The sequence below is a fragment of the Pan troglodytes genome, chromosome 22 (assembly GCF_028858775.2).
Source record: "Pan troglodytes isolate AG18354 chromosome 22, NHGRI_mPanTro3-v2.0_pri, whole genome shotgun sequence".
Classification (NCBI taxonomy): Eukaryota; Metazoa; Chordata; class Mammalia; order Primates; family Hominidae; genus Pan; species Pan troglodytes.
Window position 1 is genome coordinate 42403805 of NC_072420.2, and position 27948 is coordinate 42431752.

Consider the following 27948-nt stretch of genomic DNA (forward strand, 5'->3'; position numbering starts at 1 on the left):
CCTGGGTTAATTCAGGACACAGGGGCCCTTCCAGAAGGCCATCTGCAAGCTTCCATCACTGCCTCAAGCCTTTGGTTTTCAGAAACCAGATTACTCGAGCTCATTGATAAGAAAAAGCAGTCTCAACCAGCTTCAAAAAAGTAGGCAAGTACTTTGCTTTATTGACATCAAATGGAACTTCTTGTCCCTCACGCAGTCCACACAACAGTAGCATAATACAATAAAGGCACAATGAGGCATATTAAAACATAGCCAGTTTCAACAGCTTGGATATTTCCTGCCATGGAAAAGTATCCTGCCCACAGATTCACATTAACATACATGGTACATTAATATCAATCTCTATCATATACCAGGCCACGGTACATGTTTGCACGCAGGGTCACGTTCTGCAACAAACTTATTCTAATAACAGTATTCAGAAGGCACCCTATGGGACACAGGTGACAGTGAAGTTACGAGGCTAGATGGCCACATCTTTTACATCCAAGAACCGCCCTGGGGCCACACCCCAACCTGCTGAGGTGCGGAGGCACGTCTGCAAAGCAGGTCAGAAACACTCCCCCCATACCCCAAAACACTATCCCTATCCCAAATCACCTAACAAAAATGAGAGCTGGAAAGGGCGCAGATGAGCATAGGTAATACTGTCTATGTCTAGGTAATACTATGTAATTTTATCTTCATACTGTGTGTGGAGATAAAAAACACAGTTTCTCCTGCACCTCTTCCCCAAGACTGGTGCACTCCAGCGACCTGAGGGGGCTCGCCTCAGTCCCCGGGACTGAGGTTACAAAGGGAGAATTTTTTAATGACTCTTAGGCCCGTGGCTCTAGAGTTGCCAAAACATCTTAGGCAACGAGAAACGAACGGCAGCCAGTACCATGTGGGCATGTGTGTGTGGTTGTCCACAAGGACTCACCAAAGTAACAGACTGGAATCGTTAAGAGCTGGCCACACATACGCCCCGCAAAGCTGGCTGCTACCATTCGTTCCTTGTTGCATAAAACATTGTTTTCAAAGCCAACCCCACTACTTAGTCATCATTTACAGACTAGACTATCCAATGTTATGAACATTTTTAACAGGTTTCAAGCAACAGCTGATAAGGTATTCATCTCTTAAGATATTTTATAAAACAATTCCATGGAAACTTTAAGACAGGCCTCTCTGCCCACCGTCATGTATGAAGATAAAAAACACAGTTTCCCCTGCACCTCTTCCCTCAAGACTGGTGAGCTCCAGCAACCCAAGGTGGCTCGCCTCAGGAGAGAGTGGATGCTTCCACGCCTGGGGCTTCATCACTGAGAGACCAGCCTCAGCGGCCCATTAGGAGCACAACGAAATGATTCTGACCCACGGTCCCTTCAGAGAGCAGGTGCCTAGATCGATGATGGAGCGGGCATGTGCACCTGAGCCAGCTTCGCCTGGAGGGGACACTCCGGTCAGCAGCAGCCGCCTCCTGATGGCACCATGTCACCTCTGCTTGGTTAACATTTAGGTAAGCCACAACGGGGCCCCACGCAGGATCGTTCCATCCCCACGAGGAACACAGGACAGGACAAGAGCCCCACGTGGACCCCCGGTCTCCGCAGGCAGCCAGCTAGGTCTTGCTTCGCCGCAGGAGAGTGGCGGCGGGGCCATGGCCGCCCTGGAACTTGAGGCTCTGCAGGTTGATGTGGGCCCCATGCCTGAGCAGAGTCTCCACCGTCTGTGCGTGCCGGCCCTGGGCGGCCAGGTGCAGCGCGCTGAGCCCCTGCTCGTCGAACAGGTCAATGACATCGGCGCTGACCAACTCCTCCACCACCTCCGAGTGCCCGTGGGCGGCAGCCAGGTGCAGCGCCGTCTGGTTCAGGGGTCCCCGGGCCAGCACATCGGCCTTCTCCTCGACAAGCAGCTTGACAGTGGCCAGGTGTCCGTTGCGGGCAGCCAGGTGCAGAGCGGTGTAGCCGTCTGAGGTCACGGCCTCCTTGCCAGCGCCCCGATGCAGGAGCAGCCTGGCAGTGCTCGTGTGCCCTGTCTCCGCGGCCACGTGCAGGGGTGTCTGTGCCAGCAGGCTGCAGACGTTGACGTCGGAGCACAGGTCGATAAGGATGCGGGCCACGCGGTAGTGCCCGCGCTGTGCGGCCAGGTGCAATGGCGTCCTCCCATCCAGCGTCTGGGCATTCACAGTCACCCCTGGCTGCTTGGCCAGCAGCTTGACGATGGGCAGGTGGCCCTGCCAGGCAGCGTAGTGCAGTGGCAGCCAGGCATCCTTGCCCTGCAGGCTCACGTCCACGCCTCGGCGCAGCAGGATGCGCACGATATTCTCCTGCCCGTGCTGGCAGGCCACGTGCATGGGCGTCCGGCCCTCAAAGTCCACCTCGTTGACCGAGGCGTTCTTCTCCAACAGCAGCCGTGTGCTAGACTCGTCCCCGTTCTGGGCTGCAAAGTGGAGGGCCGTCCACTGGTCCTCATCCTTGGCGTTGACACTGATCTTCCGCGCCAGCAGGAGCTCCACGACACCCCGCACCCTCCTCTCCACAGCCATGTGCAACGGGGTGGAGCCCCTACGGTTGGTCAGGTTGGGGTTGGCATTGTTCAGCAGCAGCCACTTGACGCACTCCTCTTGCCCGGCCTCCACCGCCAGGTGCAGCAGGCTGGCACCGCTGTCCAGCGCCAGGTCCACGTCCTGTGGCTGCAGGATCTTCATCAGTTTGCTGGTGTCCCCGGACACGATGGCATCCACAAGCTTCTTCTTCTGGACATCTGTGGTGCCCAGATCTGCAGGGAGAGGAGAGGCAAAGGTCAGAGCGTGGCTGCACACCCAGGGACGTGGCGTCTCTGGGAGCCTGGCTGTGGCGCTCAGGTGGAGGAGTGCCATGGCCTCCAGGCTGCTCGCTGGTCACCCGACTGTGTTTGAGCGTTGTCTGTGCCTCGTGATTAAGGTCAGTCCTAGCGGGAGCCCCGGGGCAGGCTGGCGAATGTCTCCCAGGTGCTCGTTAGTCGGTTTGCAAAATAAAACCCGCTCTCCCTGTCCTGCGGGGTGGTGAGCCCCCTTGGTGCTTAGAGATGGCAGTGACTGCAAACATCCCTTCATTAAAGAAAGAAGGAAAAAGGGCACAGACTAAAAAGACCAGGCCAGAGCCCCCATTCGCCTGGAAGCCTTGGCACCTGCCACCCACGGACGCCCCAGGCCTAGCAGCCTGCAGAGATGGTGACTAGAGCTGGAAGGGGCTGCTCCAGCTCTTGCCCCACCTCGAAGTGGCACCTCCTGACCTGGGGAGGTTAAGTCGGAAGTTTTCTATGATAATCCTGAAGGGACCGAGCTTCTCGTTTCAGGAGGACGTTAGTCCAGCACTCAGGATGAAAAGTTGTATTTACCACAAAAATCCTACTGTAGTGCCTGGAGTTCTGAAACCCTGCAATGAGACTCTCCTCCGCCCTCCTGTGAAACGCATGGGGACTTGGAAGTCGGCGGTGGTAAGGTGTTAAGAAAACGGAACCCTCCCAGTCAGGCTTGGTGTTTGAACACTGGCACTCCAAGTGGAGCCAGTGAAGTAATTGTCTCTCGAGCATGAAGACAAGATGTCATTTCAGAGTATTAGACCCAAAGAGAATGTTCTAGAACGTACTTATCCATGGGAGATGGTGGTATTTCTTTCTGCTCAGTCTTAGACTTTGCCCTGCCTCTCCTCCTCAAGCCCATCACCCACTGCTTATCTGCCGTCGAGCCAGGTCTTCCCCACGGTGTCCATGTAGCATTTCCTTAAAACAAGGCACCCTCCTTTGCCCCCGATATTCTAATCTAAAAATCCCGGGAAGTCTGTAAGATCCAGGAAAAGTCTTTGCCTCCAAGAGGATGTTCCCAATCCACCAGGAAAAGCCAACTTCCCCTTCCCCCCGAGATTGCAGCCTTGGCCCTCAGCCCCCGTGGCTGTAGCCCTGAGTGTAAATCCCTGTATTTTCCATCAGAGCTGCAGCCCCTTCAGGAACAGGGCAGGACCACGTCTTACCCCTGCAGCTGGCAGAAAGGAGGCCAGAACAAGCACCAGGTCCAGCACCCTGGGGCAGGGATAGGAAAAAAAGCACCTTCCAAAAACAAAAGCCATCAAAATTAACATAAAAAGATAAGATTAGCTAAATGAGAAGTGCTCCTCCCTAACAGGTGGTTTGCAAAGGTGGCCTGGTGTTAAAACCTCCAAGGATAACCAACACATTACTAGGCCTGGACTACTGTGAACAGGGAGCCCACATATGCAAAGGCGTGGGTGTGTACCCAGCAGCCTCCGAGCAGAGGGTGTGGGACTGCCATGCCCGAGACAGGAGGCCCGCCAGGGAGTGGGGCTCGGCTCCTCGCCAGGCTCACTGCACTGGATGGGGTTTCCAATCTGTAGACCTGAGGTCAGCCTCCACCCATGGCACTGGCACAGGCAAGACTGTTGCACAGACTGGTGATGTGGCCTGTTCCCCACACATGCTAAGTGACATAAGACGGAGCCAAATGCCCAACACCCAAAATTAATTACTTAAGACAGAGAGAACACAAAGAAGAATTCTTGCTGGGTCAAGAAACTGTCCCCTTGATTCCGTTTAGCTTCTCACTGAGTCCAGTCAACTGTCCCGCCAAGCCCAGCATCTCTCGGGACACAGAGGTGTCCCCACTCACCGCTGGTTGAAGGTTCCCGCTCAAAGGACAGCGACAGCGATCCTCTGGAAGAGAAGGCGGAGTCCACCGAGGACACCCCCGAGAGCCTCTTCCCACTGCCGGACGATGGCAGCTTGGACTCAGAGGAGCTGCGGCTGAGCTCCTCGGGGCCCTCGACAGCCTGGGAAACTCCAGAGTCCAGCTGCGAGAGCAGCTCGGAGAGGCTGTAGTCGTTATCGAAGGTGGGGGCAGAGGCCCGCTTGAGCCTCGCAGACACGGGCACCACCTGCGAAGATGCAGAAGAGGGGGTGGGTGAAGACCCTGCCATACCCCGCATGGCCCGCCCATGACACAAACACAGAAGAGCAAGGTCGGCCACGGGAGGGAGGTGGGGGAGGAAAGGACGGACCCTGGAAGCAATGCAGATAACCTATTGGTCACCGAGCTCAGACCCCGCATCGGCACAGCACTAGGGAGCTCAGACGCCGTGTCCACACAGCGCCGGGGAGCTCAGACCCGGCGCCCGCACAGCGCCGGGGAGCTCAGACCCCGCGCCCGCACAGTGCCGGGCAGCTCAGACTCTGCACCCGCACAGCACTTGGGATGCTCAGACTCTGCATCCGCACAGCGCCAGGGAGCTCAAAGACTTGGAGCTACAAAGACTTGCGCTGGCCCCACCCAGCACAGAGACATCTTAAGGAAAGATCGACTTCATAAAAGTGCAAAATCCAGCCTCATGCAGCTCTGGATACCATCTGCTCAGTAACACTGCACAGAGCGTCACCCAGACAAAAGGCAGGCGGTGTCAAGCTGCAGAATGTGAAGCATGTATGGCGGGACACAGCTGCCCAGCACAGGCCAGCGTTGGCAGGAAACGAGAGGACAGACAGGAACTGGGCAGGACCCCCACACGTGGCCACAACTGCGACCTCCCCACGGAGCCACGTGGGGCTGGCCTGGGGGCTGTGTGGGGACGAGGGAAAGGGGAAGGACCCGGCTACAGGGACGAGGGGTGATCCAATCCCACATACACCGATGGGGCCTTTTAAAGAGTCTCGCTTCATGGACTGCAGGGGCAGCAGGTTTCTGGTGGGTAAGTGGAATCTGACAGGATTTCACGCTTCTTCCCTTAGGCACACCTGTTTGCCCCAACTCCCCACCCTTTGTGGGACGGCTCGAGGTCCCGCACTGTTGCTGGGTGTACCGAGCCACCCCTACATGTTGGTTGCCTTCTTTCCCTTATCAGGGCCCAGGTCTGCCTCTGTACCAGCAACCCCCGGGCACCTTTGCTCCCGGACTCACTGGCACACATGCACTTTATGTTGAGACAGTGGGCGCATATTCCTGATATACATATTTCCTGATCTCCTGAGCTCACACCAACAGCCTGGGATTAATTGCCCAACACCAGATAACACGTTATAAAGCTCACTTATCAGCTCTGCCTCACAGGTCTGCTCTAGTCTCATTACCTGAAAAGGTATTTAGCCAGCCCTGGCACTTGGAACTTCTTATCACATCTGAAATCACCTAGGTGGCACTCATCAGAGTACAGACCATTTATGGGCAGCTATAAAGGAACTGGATCCCCGAGCCAGGGGTGCAAAGACACTCAGACACCAGCTCTCCCTCCCCGGCTGGGGCTGGGCCTTCTGATCCCCGTGGTCCACACACATCCAATGAGTGGCTATTTAGTGTCAGGGAAGCCCTTCCGCCACTCACGCAGAATCAGACAGGAGGTGGGGCGGGGATGCAGTCAGGCAGGTGGACCTGAGCCCCCATGGGAACTACACTTCTAATGGAGTTGGGTGCGGGATGGGCTCAGAAGAGAGGGAGAGTGGTCCGGGCGGCGGGGGACTCTGCAAAGAGGAGTGGTTTGGAAACTCCTGCCTGGAAGCCGAGGAGACAAAAGACCCCTGTGGGAAGGACGCGTTACCTCGCTCCTGGGCTCCGGGGGGCTTTTCACGTCCAGATCATGAGCAGTTTCTTTCACTTCATCATCAGGCTTTTCACACAGGTCCTCGGTTTCAGAAGTAATTTCTTGTGGGGAAGAAAGGGGACATGTCACTCGGATGATGACTTCTGCGTACACACGCGTTCCATATAAACGCGGGGCCCCCACGAGCTGGGGGATTTCTCACACGCCTCGGCCCAGCCTGAGCTCACCAGGCAAGCCCAGGGGCCCTACATGGACGATTTGCTGGCCAAACCCAGGCCCCCCATCGGTAATCATTTGAAGGCCTCACCAGACTCAAGGCAGAAGCCTTCCCCAGGGGAGCGCCACCTGCCAGTCACAGGGAGCAGAGCTGCCAGCACCTGGCGGATGAGCTCCCCATTCATCCCGTTTCCTGCCGTAAGCTTTAAATGCAGCAGTTTCCATCTCATCAGGGTGACTTTCCTATGCCAGAGACACATCTGTCCCAGGAAGTCAACTCCTCAAGAGAAGGGCAACGCCGCCGGCCACCGGCCAGGTAAGTCCCCGGGAAGAGCATGGCTGCACCTGAACTTCAGGCTCCCATACAGACTCCTCTGGGTGGCAAGCCCAGCCCTGGTGGGGAGCAGGGGGCGGATGGTTGGAGGCAACTCAGTTCCAGCTGCCGTGGCCGAGCCGTGAGTACCAGAGGCCGCAGGCAGGTACTGGGGCCAACCTATCTGTGCAGGGCTCATTTCGGCCCACCTGTTACACGCCTTGTTTCTCACCCAGGCCTGGTCCCTGACCCTGTCCTGTCTGTCACCTCTGTCTCCTGTGACACCCACAGAATGTGGCGGGGAGACCCCGGGGTGCTCACCTTGGAAGGTGGGCCTAACTCGCGGATCCCCCTGCCAGCACCGCTGCATGAGGCGTATCAGGTGGCTGCAGGCGCGCGGCCGGGCTCTGCACACGGGCGGCAGCTCGGGGCGGTGGCCCTTCACCACCTTCACCATGATGTGCAGGATGTTCTTCTCATCTGCCAAGGGAAGGATGCGAGTCAGGGGCTCTGCAGGGCTGGGTGGCAGCATCTCACCCTTGGGAGGAAACGACACACTCGCCGGGGGCCACAATGGGGCCATCCCCACACCACCCCAGGGAGACGGCTTCCCCCCTCCCGTTTCAAAGGCAGAGCTTCCTGTAACCCTCACCCTCATGGTGCGCCATGCTCTCTAGTTTCCTGGTTTTGAAATCGACCTCTTTCCCTGGGTTCTGATCTACCAGATGGAGTCAGTGTGTTTGGTCACAGAGCAGATCTTTCTAGGCATCCCATCCAAAGGAAGATGAGGTTCAAAGGAGAACAATATCTTATGAGGCTCATTCCATCAACAGCCCAAGCCAGCAAAGGGAATGAGCCTCACGCACCATGGAGGAGCCACAGCGTCCTACATCCACTGAGACCCAACTCTCTCTACAATGGTGAAGAAGTCTTCCTCAGTTCCAACTCCAATCCCAAGCTCAGGTCCCCAGCTGGCCTCCCCTGCAGGTGCACCAGGGCTGGGGTGTGTGGGAGGGCTCTTTCCCCTCAATTCACCATGTGGGGCCGCACCTGTCCTTTCCAACTGCCTTCACTAGCATGCATGGGCTCTCGCTTATTATTATTATTATTATTGCCACAACTTCTACCCTGACTGGGAAGGGCCCAGGGTGACCTCCAGTGGGCCAAGTTCTTTTTTCTGCTTAGCCTGGAATCGTCAAGGCGGACCCCAAGCTTCTTGTTCTCAACAGCCCTCTCTGCCCTCCAGATCCAAACACACCCACGCATGGAATGGCAGCTCTTTGGAGAGGCCATGTGCCTCAGCAGGTGTGGAAAATCAGCCGAGAATCACCCACGGCTGCCAGGATTCCATACGATGTTTTGCTCCACTTTCCCATTAAATCTTGTGCAATAAATATCGTAAGTATTTAACAGGCTATTTCCAAGATTATTCAGACTTCAAAACCAACAGCTCCTCTAAATAAAATGGAAGCAAACTGAAGTAAACGCCCGGAATGTTTCCTGCTGCCAAGCACAGACTGGAAAAGCTGGGGAGAGGCCTTGTTCTCCTGCACCTTGAACCCCCTCCTACCCATTTTTGCCTGAGGTTGCAATTTTTTGAATTTGAAAAATCAGACCTTGGCGATGACCTTGAACAGTAGGATATGGATAATTCCCACATGCTTAGCGTTCCAATAAGGGAACACTAGGCATATTCAGCAATAAAGCACAAGGGCTTGAGCCTTGACCTGTCCCCTGCGCCTAGCTTCGGGTGTCACATCTATCAGACACTGCCTCATTTCACAAGCCTTCGGGCTGTAGGCCACTGTGCGGGAGAACATACAGAAGGCAAGAAAGGCGACGGGCGGTCAGACAACACAGACGGACACCAGCCAGCAGAGGCCTGGCAGGACGCGTTCCGTGCTTTCTACTGGCATTCTTTTAAAGCTGCCAAGATACTTGATCTTGCGATGCTGGAAGATCTCTTCTCACCCCAGCACTTTCCCATACATCGGCTCCTAGTCTGAGCCCCGACTAACAAGGGGCTAGGCCTTGACTTTCATCTTCATTTTTAGACATTTTCGGTCACACCACAAAATATCATGAGTAGCCCAGAAATGTCTTTAGAGGAAAAGGGAATCTGTCCAACAAAGCTAAAAAGTCCTGGATTTTTATGATAAGTAAGTCAAGGTGTGACAACTTTGAGGATGGTGTTCGGAATGGTGGCTGCCTGGCTGGGGAAGCAAACACCACAGCTCTCAAGCTGGGCAGGGGTGCCGCTCCTGCAAGCAACTCCATGGCACTGAGCGGCTCTGGAGGTTGGCTGCGCAAGCACGCGGGTACATGTAATGCTCCTGAACTGTATGCTTCACACGGTTGACATGCTAAGTTTTGTTATGTGTATTTTATTACTATTTTTTAAAAAAGTAAACAAAAAAGAATTAGCTGGAAATACCAGCACAGGCAAACCCCTGGAGACAGAAAGCAGGTGAGTGGTTGCTGGGGCTTGAGCAGGAGGAAGGGAGAGGGACTACAGAATGGCCATGGGCTTTGCCTTCTAGCATGATGAGAATGTTCTGGAATTAGACAGTGGTAACGCTTGTTCAACACTGCCAGTGTAGTTAATGTCACTGAATTATACACTTTAAATGGCTAACATGACCAATTTTATGTTATATATATTTTACGACCAAAAAAAAACTAGCTGGCACCTAAAAAAATTCCATTGAACAGGCCCCTTCAGATCTGTGTCTTTTCCTGCGTGCAAATTACACCACAGAGCAGCACCTATGGAAGCGTGGATCACAGGCTCTGTTTTAGGATAGAGAAAGGACAACAAGGTGTCCCCCCCATTATTCCAGAAAAGACAAGCACATTACACCTCAAAGACAGGTCCACTCACCTGCAAACGGCTTCTTCTGTGTGAGCACGCCCCAGATGACGATGGCAAAGCTGGAAGAGAAACCAGGCACGTTAGCATCTGACAGCCAGAGACTCAAAGCCGAATGCACTCATGCACAGCAACAGGCATGAAGAAACCTGTTCTGAAGCCTTCCAAAGACAGAGCCATGACACTGAGATATTTCTCCTGTTTTTAAAAAGAGAAAATTCTCTATAGTGAAGCCCAGCATGTTGATAGCTCAGATGTCAGACAGACTCAAGTAACTTCGCCAACTGGGCTACAATCTTCAGGCAGCTTGAGGGACTTCCAAAGAGGGTGCCACCCTATGCGGGGAGTGAGCTCCTGGGGAACAGCGCCTGTGTGCCTCACTGATATCTTCTCGCAAGCACCAGGCACAGAGCACCTGCGCAGGCATTTACTGAAGAAATGGATGAATGAATGATGGGCAACTCCCATGCCCTCCCCCAACAATGATTTCATTCTCTGAAAACACGGATTCTGGTTCTGATCAGTGTTCCTAACTTAGGCTTGCTGAGATTTCAGCGTTCCTAACAGAGGCTCACTGAGATTTCATCGTTAGAGGGTTGTTAAAGAAAGTGCACAGAAAACATAGGAGACAACACAGCTGAACGCCCCAAAGCCTTTTTCGGGGGCTGCTTACAAATATATAGATAATATGAGGGATACGTTCATGTACATTACTCTGGATACACCAAAAAAAGTGCCCAAACTGATTAAAAAAAAAAAAAAAAGAAAAGAAAAGAAAAACAGAAGTCCGAAAACTGAGTCTCCAAGGAGCACTGAGTTGGTGAGGGCTGTTTACAGACACCGAATTCACCATCGAAAATTCGTTCAAACGGCAGGTTCAAAAGCTGGAACTCCAAACTCTAAAATCAATGGAGAGGATCTCAATCTCCCCAAACTCTACAAGCTGTGACTAGTCTCCAAAGTGACACTTCCAGGCAACTCTCAGCTTAAAGCCCCAGCTAAGCACATGCACAATGGCCACTGTCAAACCAGTCAGCCTGGGCTGCTGGCGGCGGCAATGACCAAAAGGCAGAGCTCACATGCGGGGTCCGAGTCACAGTGCTGCAGGATAACAGCCACAATGGGAGGCTTAGTGCCTGCTCACACGCTCCCACCCTCTTTTCTTCTCCAAGAAGTCTGTGTGATTAAGACCTTTACAATTTGAAAAAGGAAGGGACTAGGTGACTTGGGGATTGATCTCTGACCAACAAAGGTTAAGTGCCATGAAGAAGATGAGCTGCTCACCTCACAAAATCAGAGTGAATTTCGGAAAGTACAAACACACATGCGTACAGACCACTGAAAGCAGCAGGTTCTTCCAACAGACAAGCCATAAAGCCCACGGGTCATGAAATCACCAAGGCTCTGACAGGGCAGGGCTGTCAGCCTGGCCCAAATGTGGACCTGGGAACAACCTTCCTCCTTGGCCAGCAACACTCACAGCAAAGAAATCCCTGAACTCTACAAGCACCCACCCCTTCTATGTGGACTTAGCCCCCTTTCTGTTTGTTTGTTTTTTAGACAGGGTCGCGCTCTGTTGCCCAGGCTGGAATGCAGTGGTGCAATCATGACTTACTGCAATCTCCACCTCCCGGGCTCAAGCAATCCTCCCACTTCAGTCCCTAGTAGCTGGGACTACAGGTGCACGCCACCAAGCTGGGCTAATTTTTGTATTTTTTGTAGAGATGAGGTTTCACCATGTTGCCCAGGCTGGTCTCAAACTCCTGGGCTCAAGTAATCCTCCTGCCTCGGCCTCCCGCAGTGCTGGGATTACAGGCGTGAGTCACCGCGCCTGGCCTGAGCCCCATTTCTGACTGGCAGCAAGAGGCCTTTCTGAAAGCTGCAGCTCAGGGCATGAAGCATTGAGGTTGAGAGCCCCTGGCACCCACAGGGGATGGGGGGCGGCATGTCACACACCTGTATACATCGTGCTTGGTGTCGAAGAGCCGGCTCTTCTCCCTGATGCGCTCTGGAGGGAGGTAGGCGATTGTGCCAAACAGGCCATCCATGCTGAGGTCATGCGAGTGGGACAGCCCATTGCACTTGGCCAGACCAAAATCAGAAATCTGCAACACAGCCATCAGAGCGGGGCTCATTAGCCTGCAACAGTGATATTTTATGATGCTTTATCAAAGGTCCCTTCTGCAATCTCAGAGGGTGGGTGAGAGCTTTCCAGGAGCCCCTAAGAGCCGTGTCTGTGCCTCTCCAGGTAGCCCTGCCCCAGGCAGGGAGGGAGACAGATTCTGGGGCAGAAGCAAGCCTGGAGGCATTAGGAGCAGCACATTTGACAGGCAGTGAAAGAATCGTACTGTAAGGAAGGAGTCTCTGGGACAGAACTCCAGAAGAATTAGAATCCACCTTCTGTAAAGCATCATGTTTGCCACGGTGGTTGAGAGCCGGCTGAGCCGGCATAAAGGGAAAAAAACAAGCCTTCGAGGGTTCGGGTAAAGAGAGACACATGTGAAGACCAGGTCTGCTCCTAGGGAAGTCGGGGAGCCGGTTATGCAACCTGCCAGCTGGGGAGGCTGGCGGGCAAGTGGCTGCAAGTCCTTTAAAGGGAAACACAGAAACACACCTTCAGAAGCCCTTTAAACTTTAAAGCAAACAAAACACACGCCTCAGAGCCCCGTCCATCTGGAGTGTTTTGTGATCAGCAGACACTGGCTGGCTGCTTCAAACACATGTGTTCGAGTGAAGGTCTAATAAACACCTCTGCTGGCAGCGCCCGGGCCCCAAGGAGCACCGGCCACCCAGCTCCTCCAGGAATGCCCTCAACGTCCGCATTCAGGGGAGGCAGGTCTCAGGTCTCCTTCGGGCAAAGGTGACCTTGGAGCTCACTGGGGAGACTTCACAGACCCCCGGTCTGACCTCTCTCGGGGGCATCCCCTTTCCTGCCAGTGTCCTACCCTCTCCAGTGTAACTCAGTCACCTTTGAAGCTGCTGAAAACCGTATGTGGGATGAAGCCACAAGTCATCAGCATTAATGGGACTCTTGATCCAGGGGGAGTGCTGCTCTCAACTTTCCTTCAAGGCATATGGATTTTTTTAAAAACCCTTTTCATTAACTCTTGAGCTCCTCTCAAACACACCCATGGAGTGACAGGAAATGAGGCTGAGTCAGGCCTTAATTCTGGGCTGGCCATGCCCATGTGGTGAGCCAATAGGGCTGCTGTCATCAGCACCAAACAGCTGGGAGAATTTACGACCTGTGACTCGGGCTTCCAGGGATCCTGAGCACATCTGCAGGGAGGTAGGGGGGAAGGCCTGCGAGCAGGGACCGGCCCTCCTTCTCTGCAGCCAGGAGCACCAGGACAAGGCCTCGACTCCAGCGGCTCTCACGTCCTCCCACTTCCATTTCTCCCAGGGCCTTCAGGCCTGCACCGCCCTTGAGAGCCACACTCTGCACTCCAGGGAAAGTGCCAGCTCCCCAGAGGAACGCCATCACCCGACCCTGCAAACCCCGGCGGCTGCTGGACGCTGGGACACAACAACGTGTCCTAACTCTCCAAATAGCTCCAGAGCACTGGAAGTTTCAGTTCAACAGTCATCAGTGGCTTGAAAGCCTTCAAATTCAGAAATGGGCTGAACAATGAGAACACATGGACAGAGGGAGGGGAGCATCACACGCCGGGCCCTGTCGGTGCATAGGGGAAGAGGGAAGGGAGAGCATTAGGACAAACACCTAATGCATGCGGGGCTTAAAACCTAGGTGATAACCTAGATGGTGGATGGGTGCAGCAAACCACCATGGCACATATATACCTATGTAACAAACTGGCACATTCTGCACATGTATCCCGGAACTAAAAGTAAAATAAAAAATAATAATAATAATAAAGAAAGCATCACACACTTTCTAGGCAATTCCTCCTCCCCCTGTATGGTTGAATGTAGGAAAAAAATATCTCCCTCCCACGGTTAGTTAAGGATCAGACTCACTGTTCTAATCTTGCCTGTACAAGTTAGTAGCTCCGTGGCCCTGGACTATTAGCCTCTCTGTGCCTGTTTCCTTTTTTCATAAAAGGAGGCAATAACAGTACCCGTCCTGTAGCTTTGTTGTGAAAATTAAATGACATCTGAGATCATTAAGAAAGAAAAGAAAAGAAAAGAAAAGAAAAAGGACGGGGGTGCAGAGATCTCAGCCCGGTGCTTCCCCAGGCCTGCAGCCTTTTCTCCTCCTGTCTTTGTCAGATAGAGCCAGCCACTCCAAACTATACTTGGTGAAAAGAAAACGAGCAGAAATTCTCTGTAAAACCTCTGGCAACAAAATGCAAGCTCGGAATTGAGAATTCTAGGAGGGTCACTGACCCTCTATGTTCTCCTCCCTCCATGTCTCGGACCCCGGGCCGGCTGCATTTCCCCTCCGCCCTTCCTCATCTTCCCACCCAAGCTGCCCCTCGCCCCGTGTCCTCAACAGCGAGCTACTGTGGCATCCACTCTGACCAGCAAATGCTTCAAGAGTTACAAACACTCTCATCAGCACCCGACTCTGCATCTCCAAGAGCTGAGGGCTCACAGCTGTCCCCAAGCACATGGCCCTTCAACTTCAAGGTCCAGCTGTCAAGACTAAGAAAGCAGCCTGCCGGGGCTTTGCTGCCTCTAAAAGAAAGACACAGCAGAACGTGACCCGCGTGTGACCCTTTGAAAAGCGTCTGTTTTGGGCTAACTGGACATATAAATGCAGCCTGAGATTTTAAACCAAGTTATTTCATTTTTAAGTTGAAATTGATTCCAACTAATATCTTAATATTGGTATTTAGTATATTTAATGTTGAATAATATCAAGCATTAATTTGATACTATTACTTTATATACTATTTATATTTATCTACTTTATGAAGCAGACAGTTGCTGTGATATTTTCAGTTTGAATCAAGCCCTGAGCACTGAGGTAGCCCATCTCAGAGGCAAATGGCAGCACTGGAATGGCAACTTAGGATCTAGTTTCAGGATTCTGGATTACAGTTTTCCTGCATTGAATAACTGTCTACTGAGGACTGCCCAGAAGCCCAGTGGTCAGTCCATGCAAAGCTTCCACACTTTGTCTTCAGGAACAAAGGCGCTGACTCTCAGAACCCCGACACACACTCCCTGCTGCCCTCTACGCACACCAGTAGCTATTTCGCAGAAAAAATAAGTATGTCACGTAAAGGCATTTTTCTGTTTGTTTTTGGGCTTCTTGATGGTGACTAACATGCCTAAGAAGGACGCCACACAAAAGCAATCTTTCCTGCGGCCTGTCAGGGTACACAGGGCCCTAAGATGTCCCAGGGGCGCCACACAGAGATGTCCTGTCACTTCCTGGCCAGCACCCAGCGTGCCTTCAACAGCAGCCTCCCTGAGAAAGCAGTTCCAGGCAGCATCCGCCCCCTGCAGCCGTCCTGAAAGACAGGGAAGCCCTGCTGCCTGCTGCCCCTGCAGGAAGGCCCAGAGCTCTCTGCGTCTCTTGGGCTGTTTCCTTCACCTAAAGGCTCTGCTGCTGCCTGCCCCGACTCCTGAGGGCAGAAAAGCCCCACCCTGTGTGAAGGCCCAGCCCCAGGAGCACTCTCAACCCCTCCCACAGGGCTGCCTCTAGGCCCTGCCTGCGGGCCACACACCCTGCCCCCAAGTGACTGCTACGTGCAGTGGTCATTTGGTTTCTTTCATGTCAAGCACAGTGGCAGGCCAGGTGGAAATCAAGGTCTCCGCTCCGTGACTTACAGCTGGACGATCCTGGCTGCTAATTTACTCACTCTAAGCAGAGACTCAGTGAGAACCAGAGGCCACCGTCCACTCTGCACCTCTGCTCTGAGGATGAGGGCAGCTCCCGCAGGTGAAGCCTCTAGCATGCCCTTTCCGGTATTTAGTGCATGTTGGACGGCAGAGCTTACTAGTCATTAGGGCCCCAGAGCCTGTGCTACCTAGAAACAAGCCCGTAAATGTTGGCGGGAATGGAGGGTCCGCATGTGAGGCCCAGCCCTGCCCGTCACAGGAAACGGGAATCCCAGGGGTCCCAGAACATAAGCAGATGCGGGAAACCACCAGAGAGCCCGTTCAAGCCAAGTCATTTGATTTTTGTCTCCATTATCTCAATTTCCTACTTCACTTCACAGGACGGTGCTTCATCTTCTAGCTGAAATCTTACTACTGCGCAACACCTACCTAAGAGACAACTTATAATTACTGCCCGAAGTGAAAAATTGACCTCCTCACCACCGCCCTGGCTGAGCAAGGCACGCGAGATGCACTCGTCCGCAGAGTCTGGGCACAGGGAGCGGCCGTGCGCATGCCATATGGGCCACCGCTCCCGTCCCACCCAAGAGCTCAGGGGCAGGGCCGGGCCCTGAATTCAGGTCTCTCCTAATTAATGGTCAGGCCATCAGAGAGGCCTGGAAGTGCTGTGCCACCAGGAACAGTAGCACAGCCAAGCCAGGCAGGGGACTCCTCTGCTTGTCCCCTGCATGAACTACATGGATCCGGGCCATGGCTCTCGGCTCCTTCTCACTCCCAGGGCAGACACCAGTGTCATGTGGACCAGCATATCACCCTGGGCCTCCCAAGAGCATGTGAACATCACCACGTGGGGAAAAACTACAACACGCCAGGTGTAACCACCACATGTCAACGACAGTACAACCCTAGCCACGAAGGCCATCAAAGGAGATACAAGGAAATACAGCCCTGATGCAAAGGTGATGATGCTAACACCTGCCAAGGCCCAGAGGCAACACTGGTTTTCAGTTATATTATCTCTCTTACTTTTCTGTGTTTCAAAAACCTATCAGCGAAGCAAAAGCAAGCTCCAGCTCCCAGGCGTTGCACTAACGCAACACGCTGCCACTCCACACTCTACGCAGGGGCAGACAGAGGCAACGAGCCCCTCCTCACAAGCCTCTTTCCACAGCACTTTGAGGACCCCACTGCAGAGGACCCCCACATTCCCACCACCCCGAGCTCCTGAAAACACTGAGGGAAATGCGTCCCTTTGTTGCAGAGCCTGAGGTCTCGCAAGGACACACCTGGCCCACGGGCTGAATTCTAACCTGATTTCATAAGACCAAAACCCACAAACCCGTAATCTTTTTCCGGAATGAGTCATATGCCAAGATTTGGGGGAACAGCCCCCATGTTCACCAAGCTACCCTCCAGCTACATGGCGCGTGGTTTTCATACCAACCAGGACAAGCTTAGGCTCCTGGAGTCCTCATGCTGCAAAAGGCCTCGGTTTCAAGCTCTTTCCTCCAAGAAGAACCACCTCCTCTTCTGCCCTTGTCCTGACCTCAGGGCTTGACCCCTTGATACCCTGCTCCCCAAGACACAGGCCCTCCCTGCCCAGCTCTCTCGGGCACCGTGCGGCCCCCCACCTTGACGTGGTAGTGGGCATCCAGCAGGATGTTCGCGGGCTTGAGGTCCAGGTGCAGGAGTGGCGGGGCCATGCAGTGCAGGAAGTTCATGCCCACCGCCGTCTCGTGGATGATGCGGAACCGGAGATCCCATGGCAATGGCTCCGAGGCCAGCAGCTTTTCCAGGGAGCCCGTCTCCATGTACTCCATGACCAGGCCGACAGGTTCGCGGCAGATGCCATACACAGGCAGGATGTAGCGAAACTTGGCCATCTCCATCTTCTTGGCTTCTTCCAAAAGCTCCATGCGCTCCCTGAAAAAGTTCAAAGGCATGAAGAACACGCAATGGTCACTCAGCCACAAACATGGAACAGCACCCTGGCCAGAAGACGACCGGCTCCAGAGGGCTGAGCAAATGCCTCAAGTGCACACACATGGGGCACACTTCAATGTCACATCACGAATGCAGGGCTTTCCAGAGTCTCAGTCCTGAGGCTGCTGAAATGTACCTATGCATCACAGGGTTATCACAAGTGAGGAAGAGGGAAATTCTAATCGTTTTACAGGTAGCACTGATAACACATGTGGGGGGTCCACGTGTGTGAATAATTCCACAGGCAGCCATGAGCCAAGGCTTGGGGGTCTCAGAGACTGCAGGTGCAGGCCGATAATCCCTTCTCCTGGGAGGAGGGAAGAGAAGTTGAGGTTCCACTCAAGGTTGTAACTAGGCAACTAGGCCGGGCACGGTGGCTCATGCCTGTAATCCCAGCACTTTGACAGGCCAAGGCGGATGGATCACCTGAGGTCAGGAGTTCGAGACCAGCCTGGCCAACATAGTGGAACCCCGTCTCTACTAAAAATACAAAAATTAGCCAGGCATGGTGGCAGATGCTTATAATCCCAGCTACTCAGGAGGCTGAGGCAGGAAAATCACTTGAACCAGGGAGGCAGAGGTTGCAGTGAGCTGAAATCATGCCACTGCACTCCAGCCTGGGAGACAAAGTAAAACTCCATCTCAAAAAAAAAAAAAAGAAAAGTTGTAACTAGTTATGTTCAAGGAACCCAACTCACCTTCTCGGTTTAAGCCCAATACCTGAGTTGGCCCAGTTATTCCTGAATCCAACCTCACACTCAAACTAATGAAACAGCATAGGTCCAAAGCATGGGGTTGCCAACGGCCAAATCCAACCAGCCATTTTTTAAAATAAAAAATATAGGCTGGGTGTGGTGGCTCATGCCTGTAATCCCAGCACTTTGGGAGGCCGAAACAGGCAGATCACGAGGTCAGGAGTTCGAGACCAGCCTGATCAACATGGTGAAACCCTGTCTCTACGAAAAATACAAAAATTAGCTGGGCATGGTGGCGCCTGCCTGTAATCCCAGCTACTCAGGAGGCTGAAACAGGAGAATCACTTGAACCTGGGAGGCGGAGGTTACAGTGAGCCGAGATCGTGCCATTGCACTCCAGCCTGGGTGACAGAGAGAGACTCCATAACAACAACAACAACAACAACAACAACAACAACAAATATATATATATTTGTTGATATATATTTGTAAAGAGAGAGAGAGAGAAAATGTAGTAAAATAGACATAACATAGTATTTATTATTTTAGCCATTCACAGGTGTACAATTCCCTGACATTACCCACATTCACAGTGTGGTACAACCATCACCACTATCTACACCCAAAACTTTTCCATCATCCTCAACAAAAATTCTGCACCCATTAACCAATAACTCCTTCCCTCATCCCCATCCTCAGTAACCTCTTTTCTACATTCTAGGCAAATTCGTATAAGCATAAGCATATAAAATTTGCCCTTCTGTGTCTGGCTTATTTCATTAAGCATGTTTTCAGGGTCTATTCACACTGTAACATATATCAACACTTCCTTTTCATGGCTGAATAATATTCTGCTGCATGAATGTACTGCGTTTTGTTCATCTGTTCGTGGGTGCGGGCCATTTCCACCTTTTGGCTCTCGTGGATAATGCTGCACATCTGCACACATTGGGGGACAAACGCCTGGAGTCCTGGCTTTCAATTCTTTTCGATATATACCTAGGAGCAGAATTGCTTGGTCACAGTCTATGTGTCACATTTTGAGAAACTGCCAAATGGTTGCCCACAGCGTGCCACCACCTTGTTTGTATAAATAAACTTTTACTGGAAGAAAGTCTCAATCATTCATTTAAACACTGGCTGTGGCTGCTTTTGCACTTCAAAGGGGAGAGGAGTCCTTGCAACACAGGCCCTGCGGCCTGCAAAGCCTAAAATGTTGCCTCTCTAGGCCTTCGTGGAGAAAGTTGACCAACCTCTGGTCTAAGGTCACTTCCCTGCTGCAGCCTGTGTTTTCACAGACTAGAATCCCAGTGCAATGGTCTGTATTAGCATCATGGGTCAAAAGTCTCAGAATGCGTTCAGAGTAAGAGGCTGAATCCCACGGACGCACGTTGGCCATGCAGGATCGAGATCAGCAGCCCCAAACACAGACATAGTAGAAAGCACCTAGGAAGCTGGCTGGAATGCTGGTTCCCAGGCCTCACTCCTTGAGAATGCGTTCCAGGTTGGGGCTGGAAAATCTGTTTTTTTTGTTTGTTTTTCTTTTTTGAAACAGAGTCTTGCTCTGTTGCCCAGGCTGGAGTGCAGTGGCATGATCCTAGCTCACTGCAACCTCTACCTCCCAGGTTCAAGTGAGTCTCATGCCTCAGCCTCCAGGGTAGCTGGGATTACAGGTGTGCAACACTCAGCTAATTTTTTGTATTTTTAGTAAAGATGGGATTTTGCTGTTTGCCAGGCTGGTCTTGAACTCCTAGGCTCAAGTGATTTGCCCGCCTCAGCTCCCAAAGTGCTAGGATTACAGGCATCAGTCACCGTGCCCAGCCAATCTGCTTTCTAATAATATAATAAGCTCCCTAAAGGAAATATTCAGAACCACACTAGGAGAGATCCGACCTCCTATAGCAGGAAACCCAGCAGCTCCATGTCCACGCACAGGCCACGCAAGGCAGCTGGCTGGGGTGGCCTCCAGACAATTCCCCCAGAATCCAGCGTCCAGCCCAAGTCCCTGCCTATAACCCAGTGTCCGCTGCCACAGCAGGGGGCTCTTCTGGAGCTTGGACACAGGCCTGCTCCTCCCAGTGACAAACCCGGGAGCAGGTGCTGGGAAATCACTCAGTGGCTCCCATTTCCTCGCCTGCTGGTGAATCCAAAACAGTGCCAAGAGAACGCATCCATTTCTTAATGATCTGACCGCCCCTGCAAGAGTTCAGCCCCTCCTAGGCTTCCCTTACCATAGTGAAAACACTTTCCCTGCAGGAAAGGCCAGCAAGAACCCCTGGATCCTACTGTTTAGCTCTTGCTGTGGAAATTCCCATACATCGGACAGGTACCAAAGGCTCGGAGATCTCAGCCTGTCTGCCCCCCGACAATGCAAGCCCTGCAGCTAGGGCTCTGCGCCTCAGGACATAGCCCACTGGCTCTCAATTAGAGGCAACTTCACCCCCCAAGAAACACTGGGCAATGTCTGGAGAGATTCTGGTTGTCACAACTGAAGGATGCTACTGAACATCCTACAATGCATAAGACAGCCCCAAGCTAAGAATTACTCAGCCCCAAATGCCAATGGTGCCAAGTTGAATAACCCCGATGTAAACCAAGTGAGTGCATTTTCAGCCAATAAACTACTACTGTCCAGAATCAGCACTTCAGTACTCCCAGCACTCACCTGACCTATATTTTAAGCAGTTCTGTGTATTGGCAAGTGCTTGCTTGAATCCACCGTATGTCAGAACTAAGGACAAGAGGTCCCTTTCCCGTCTTCATGGTGTTTACGTGTACCCTCTAAGGAAGAAGATGGAGAATTACCCCCAAAAGAGAAGTGTGGTTGAAAAATCTAAGCCTCTTGAAAGGAAGGTCCAGGGAGCTATGGAGAATCAAGAGAGATCCAAAGTCAGAAGTCAGCGTAGGAAAGGGGCCCTGAGAGAATCGGGAAGGCTGAGACCTGCGCAGAGTCCAGGGGCACCCGGGAGGCCAGCAGAGAGGAGCAGTCGCTGTGGATCCCCTTGGGCTTGGCAAAGCAGAGAGTGGAAGCCAGGAGAGCACACACACTCTGTTGGAAGAATCTGCAGGACGGGTCCATTGACTGCACGTGGAGGAGAGAGGCTTGCAGGACCTCTCTGGAGCTGCACCAGGGGTCACTAGGCAGCTCTCTACGGTGGACGCGGGAGCACCCCAGGAGGAGCAGCTGGGGGGTGTGGGGGGTGGGCAGGTCGAGTGTGTCTGAATACACTCAAGGAGCAAAGAATCCCACTGGCCTTGGGAACAAGTGAAGCAAGTATCAGGAATGAACGTGAAATTATTATGAGACAAAACTTAGGGGAGCACGGCCTGCTTTCCTAGCGCTCTGGTTAAATGACCAACTAATGGAAAACAAGATGCCCACCAGTGTGCAGTGCTAGCCTGTGGGGGTCCCTGGGCTGAGCTGAAAGCTGCCCCATCACCGGCATACCGTCGGCTGCTTCCTCCCTCCAGGGGAAATCCCTCTCCCTGCAGCCACAGGCTTGGGCCAGGCTCTGGGACCCATCAAGGGATGGGGGTTGCAGATCAGATCGCGGGACTCTCAACCCTGCTCCCAGTCTCAATGAGCATTGGGAAAAAAGGAAGACGAGGGCCTGATGCCAATGTCAAGCATCAGCTAAAATGAAACCGGTCACCAAAGAAGGAAAATGACACCTCTCAGCTCCCGGCCTTTCTCCTCCTCTGGGAGCACCGGTTGGCTGAGGCCCTCGTTTGTTATTTAAAGGAATACCAGCACGACTTCCAGCCCGGCAACTGCCACCAACTTCCAAACCGTCGGACTGGGACATGGTACCGGCTGCTGCTTCTCTTTATGTCTTGTTAAGAATCAGAGTTATGATTTGTCTGTTTCCGATTGCTCAAATGTGGCCAGCTTGCCGCCCCTCCCCTACCAGTGTGGCCTCCCTCCTCCGGACACTCTGCCCCGGGGCGCTGGCGAAAGTCCTTCCATAGGACTCAGACCCACATCCACTGTGCAACCGTGTGAGGCACACCCTCCTCGCCGGAGGGTTTCGAGGAAATGACAATTCGGGTGTTTAGAGGCCAGCCATTCGCAAGGGTCATTTTTCCACATTAAGTAGACATTCTGAGAGTGAACTCTCTAAGCCAAAGCTGACTGATAATAAACACGTATTCTGAGAACAATGTCAATCAAAGGAAGGCTGAGTAGCTTATTAAGTGGAAGCTCTGAGCCACTCCGCAAATAGTGTTTTCTTTTATTTGCCCAAAGGGCTTAATACATAAAACCCCGGTGACTTCTGATTGCAGAGTGAGCTCATTAGCGACTCTAACAGCTATGGGCTGGCAGCAGTGCACACCCCTCCCCAGCGCACCGAGTTCAGCAAGTACTTTACTCTCCCTGCCCTGGGCTCTTTCTGCAGAACGGAGACCCCATTTACCTTACTTTAAAAGAAACAACAAACAAACAAAAAAGGGCCACTGCTGCTAGTTGGCTCCCGAAAGCAGATCCCGGCTAGAGTCTCCTAACGGAGTCCACCCCAGCTTTGCGCAACTGCCTGAAGGGAGCCCAGCACGACTTCCCCCTTCCAGGGGCCACACATTTGAGGGCATTTTCTCGAGGAAAATCAGCTGTCCTGGAAAAAAAAGTCATTGTTTCCGTGGACAAAAGTGTCGTGACAGCATGATCCAAACTGGTTTGGGGTAGACAGGATTCCAGCCGAGGAAGGGGTTCCCGGGACCGCCCTGTGGGAGATCTGAGGCCCAGGAGTGGGGGTGGGGCGGCTCCCTTGCCTACCAGCCTGGATTTCGCTCAGAAGCACCAGCATGTCCTCAGAAACTTTCCACACTGTTTACCATCCAGTAACCACTGGGCCAAAACCCACACGACCCCTCCTTCCAGCCCCTCTCCAGGTGCTCCCTAGGCGCACATCTGGGAAACTCCAGCGGCTTTAGGAAGCTCCAGCCCTTCTGGGGTCGGGTGTCGCCCGGCGGCATTTGCAATTCAATAAGCCTGAAAGGGCCTCTTTGCAACAAGCTGCAAGAAGAGGCTTTTCTGATCAGGGAGGTTAAGAAGTGCTCAGGTACTCGAAGCACAGAAAGAACCCACCGATTGCTTTTGAGCAATGGCACTATTTTTTTAATACATTTTTTTCTCCTAAGCAGTGTTTCTGGCTTATTTTAATGATTCTGGCTTATTCTGATGACCACACAAAAGGAACTGTAGATTTATTACTATTATCATTATTTTAACACGTGGAGAGATGCCGAATCCAGCCTAGGTGCTGGGGTGGCGGCCAGGGAGCACAGAACATCGCACAGTCACATTCGCACCGTCTCCAAATCGCATTTCTTACTGTTGACAGTGAAGTCAATGTTTCTGGGTTGACCAGAACCCCCTCTTGTTGGTGTTGATTAAAACACAACCTAAAAACTGTGCCTTGCTCCAAGCTCAGCTACGCTTAGGCACAGTTCAGTGGGGGTGGCGTCCTATTCCCCTCTCCTTCGCTGCTGGTGAAAGCGTTGCTAATTCTGCTTCCACGCAGGAACGGGAAAAGCCCCCTCTCCCCCGCAAAAGTGTCCTGGGCCCTGTTTTGGGTTCCACATGAAAAATCTCTGGGCATTAATTAGGATTAACTTGGGGTTCAACTTTTTAAAGATACGGTGAGTAGCACTTACATGAATTCGGTTTTCTCCTCATTTAGGGCTAGCCAAAGTGTATTTCGCCCTCCCAGGGAGGGCAATGGAGTAGCGAGAAATACGAGAAATATCATCACACCAATCATCTCTGAAAGGGACTTCCTAAAGAAGTCCCAAGGTTCTTCTCCAGGCTCAGAAATTCCAAAGACCTGTGGACCAGGCCAGCTGCGGTTTCCCCTGCAAGCACGCATCCTGGAAAGGGGGAAAGAACGGCCCCGGGGCATGGTCTTGTGCAAGCGGAGAAGCAATAAAAGAAGGGAAAAGTGAGAAGCAGGGAGGTGGGGGAGACGGTGAGACCACTCAGGTAACAAAGAGCTCCGAAGGAGAAACCTAGCAACTACCTTCGGGAAAATGCGGCCGGAAAATGTGTTTCATCATCTGTTAGCCGATGCCTCTCAGCGAGGCCTTCTGCACACCAATCCAATTATGTTCCCAGGGAGCCTCGGAGGGGTTCCCACACGGCTATTTTTAAAACTGACAAGAAACGGGCTTGTCCAATCGTCAGCTCTGTTGTTACAAACCTGGGGTTTGCTCAGGCTCGCCCCGACCAGCCGGGGCTGAATGTGGCAGGAGCGTCTCCCAGCCGGCGCCCCGCAGGCACTGGCTTCTTCTGAGCATCCCCTTAGCTGGGGGCTGGTAGGGGAGGAACGGGGCCTTTGGGATCACTTTATTCTCTCCAAACTGATCACAGCACCCATCCCTACACCCCACCCTAGGCCCTGTGACCCCCACAATGAGGGTCAGCCAGGGAGGCCAGCTGCCTCTCCAAAGCCACCCCACAGGACCCTCCGAGGCACCGAGCCCCATGATGAAGGTAATCTCAGATCAATGGGGTGTCACCTGTGAACTCCCAGGAGGGCCCCCTGGCAGGCACTTCCTGTCCCTGGGAGCCTCGCCAAGTGTCTGGGGGCTGGGCGGCCCCCCAACCTTTCCTGCACAGCAAAGCAAGCTCACATGGCCTGGCGCAGCCTGCTCATCAAAGAAGCCCCGAGCAGGTGCTGTGGCCAAGGGCTGGCTAAAGGCCGGGCCCAGGGGAGCTGCAGGGAGCCAGGAGACCCCAGACCACCTTGAGAGGCAAGCAGCGTTGGCCAGTGAAAATCAGCCTCACCTGCACCTGTACCTGTGCTGGCTCCTATGTAACAAGTGGACGAGACCATCACTGACCCCCAGCAGCCTGGAAGAGGGCCAGACCCATGTGTCAGGGGTGAGAGGGGCTGTCCTTCCAAGAAGAGAAGCAAGACTTAGGCAGAAGGGGTACAGGGCCGGGGGCTGCACACAAAGACCCTAGGAGAATCCTATCCCCCAATTCAGGGAACATCTTGCAAATATGAGGGGCTGGGGTGGGAGGCAGCTCGTCAGAAAAGCACTGAGAAATGTGGCAGGGCAAGTGGCACAGCAACTACTTCAAGACCTAGGTACAACCTTGTGAGACTGCAATGCAACCAGCTCCTGGAGCACAGTGGGACTGATGTACATTCCTAACAAGAACCTCAAGCTCAATACAGTCAATAATTAACCTAAAGGAATCAGCTTCACAAAGAGCCGGGGTTTGACCAACTTCTCAGAAAGATCAGCCACTGCTGCACATGGCAAAGCCCCAACCTACTCTACCAGGCCCAGCAGAGCACAGGAGGTGAAATGCTTCCTGCTAGGCGATGCTGACCTCGACCTAGCCACCTGACATGCCACCACCTGTCTGCTTTGGGCAGGGTAGGAAAGGCTTCCAGTTAAAGTACAAAACACTTTTCAACCAAGCTATGCAATATCCTAAGTGATCCACCTCAAGTGGAGAAAGCCTCCCTCCAACCAGGCCACCCAAGAAATAAGGGACTGGTCGCTAGAAATAACAGAAGATCCTAAGGATGTGAGCTGGTGAGTCAGTCCAGGTAGGTGCTTGTTTACTTTGCTCTTCCAATACATGAAAGTGGTGTTAAAATTTTCACTGATGATTAAAGCTCACACACATCCCCAAGAGATGAAACGAATGCCCCTATGGAGAGGGTTCCCTTTCAGAACCTAACCACTGGCTGGTATTCAAAGTGGTTTGGATTTCATCAAAATAACCACAGCACCCCTCCTGGCCTGAGAAGTTCCCAGAATCTGAGGCAGGGGAGAAAAAGTGCACAGCCTGGGCCAGCATCTCACCATTGAACTAGTGGTGATTTGATGACACTCGTCACCACTCTACTGATGTTTCCAAGAAACACTGGATTTGAGGGTTACGGCAAAAAGCCACCACTATCTCTGCTGTGTAGTCTCCTAGCCAAGGACGAAAATGCAAAGGGAGAGGACAGGCCTCTCATCCACAGAGGCGTCACAGTCACGGCATGGGGCTGCAGCACGCACTGCCACCCCAGACACCGGCATCACAACGATTCTGCAGAAAAGCTGGGGCTTAGCGGCCCCATCACTCAATCAGCCGAGCATTCGAAACCAGGTCTGCCAGGCAGCAAAGGCTAAATGGTATTTTAAAAAGGGGTCGCTTCTGGGTGTATGTGTTCAAGGAATCTCTAGGTAAAATATAAGCATAGCTTCCATGTAGAATGTAAGCTTCATTAAAGGATAAGTAATTAAAATGTGCTAAATTGAGCCTTACATATAAACCATCAAAATCAACTGTAAACAGTGAAATCTACAACAACAACGAGGTACTGTTCAAGAACATTCTCCCTACCTCTCAAATTATGCACAGACGACAACCGACCCACCGAATTTAACACGGGCGGCTCTGCGTCCTTCCCATTCGTCTTTGTTACCTTGAACACTCCTGCTAGGTAGGTACAGGCAGGTTCCATTCTGACTTTTGGACTGGGAAACTGGGGTGCAGGAGGGCCCCATGGCAGGGCCACAGAACTTGAATGCAAGGCCCTTCCCTAGCGGTTCGGTCTCGAAATTAAGTCAGCTAAAACGAGAGTGTGCGGCGAGGAAGCGCTGGGCGGACGGATCAACACCCCGGACCCCGTGCCGGACCCCACTGCCAGGCCCGAGCCCCGGAGCTCCAACGCGCAAGCGCCGGGAGCCCGGGAAGCCTCGCCCGAGCCAAGCCGAAGCTTCCGACCGAAATAATTACTGTCTTACACCAATTTGTGTTCCAACGTAAATTACTAAGTAAGTCGAACGGAGGCTAACTCCACTCACAAAGCCCAGAGGCCCCACATGGCAATTTTTCTAAGCCCTGCGCAGACCGCAGCGCCCCGGTGGGTCCCGGGCGGGCCGGACGCGCCTCCGAGGCGCGGGTCCGAGGCGCAAGGCAAGCTGGAGACCCCGAAAAACCAGGGCCACTCGGGGAGTGTCAGGAAGCACGACTGGGCACCTTAGGACGTCCGGGCAGACGCGGCCCCCGAGGAGCCCCAGAGGAGCCCCCTGACCCGGCCCCGACGTGCGCGATCGCGCCCGGGCTCGCCAAAGCCCCCGCGCCCCTCCGGCCGGGACAGGCCGAGTGGACATTGTCGGAGCCCCGCGGCCTCGCCGGCAATTGGTTTCCCCCCACGAAGCTGCTCCGGGGGTGAGTTCGGGAGAGAGAGGCAGGACCCCGGGACCAGAGCACCCCGACCCCGGCCCCGGCCCGGGCCCCAGCCGCCCCAGCGCCCCGCCCGGGCCGCTCACCTGTCGTCGACGTGCAGGCTGGGCGAGCACTTGATGGCCAGCCAGGTCTTCCAGTGGACATGGCGCACCTTGTACACCTGTCCGAAGCCGCCCGAGCCCACCTTCTCCCAGCCCGTGAACTCGCCCGCGTCGAAGGTGCGCAGCAGCCCCAGGGCCCATGGGGTCCCGCCGTCGCCCTCCATCGCGCGCGTCTCGCCAGCGCCGCGGCGTTTACCCAGGTGCCCAGGTGCGCGCTCCGCCCTGTTACGTCACTTCCGTAGGTCGTCCCGGCCCCAG

At 53.4% G+C, this 27948-nt stretch overlaps 1 protein-coding gene across 2 annotated transcripts; it reads right to left on the bottom strand.

Annotated features, from left to right (window-relative positions):
* Positions 1-131: 131 nt before the first annotated feature.
* On the bottom strand, positions 132-27916 carry RIPK4 (receptor interacting serine/threonine kinase 4). Of its 2 annotated transcripts, XM_001134659.5 has the most exons (8): positions 27673-27916; positions 17347-17638; positions 11921-12069; positions 9977-10026; positions 7417-7575; positions 6564-6667; positions 4649-4913; positions 132-2763 (listed from the first exon to the last, which is right to left on the bottom strand). In XM_001134659.5, exons 1-8 carry the CDS (start codon positions 27852-27854, stop codon positions 1604-1606), a joined length of 2361 nt encoding a protein of 786 aa, XP_001134659.1. In that variant the 5' UTR covers positions 27855-27916; the 3' UTR covers positions 132-1603. The 2 variants fall into 2 exon arrangements, with proteins under 2 accessions (XP_001134659.1, XP_009430710.1); XM_009432435.4 differs by lacking the exon at positions 7417-7575 and having other exon boundaries at positions 27673-27910.
* Between the last annotated feature and the right edge of the window lie 32 nt (positions 27917-27948).

Excerpts from the sequence above, each read along its gene's own strand:
- RIPK4 (XM_001134659.5), bottom strand. The coding sequence starts at position 27,854 with ATGGAGGGCGACGGCGGGACCCCATGGGCCCTGGGGCTGCTGCGCACC. Across the intron at positions 17,639-27,672 it reads AGCCTGCACGTCGACGACAG|GGAGCGCATGGAGCTTTTGG; the intron begins GTGAGCGGCCCG and ends GAACTTTTTCAG. Across the intron at positions 7,576-9,976 it reads ACAGAAGAAGCCGTTTGCAG|ATGAGAAGAACATCCTGCAC; the intron begins GTGAGTGGACCT and ends TTCCCTTGGCAG.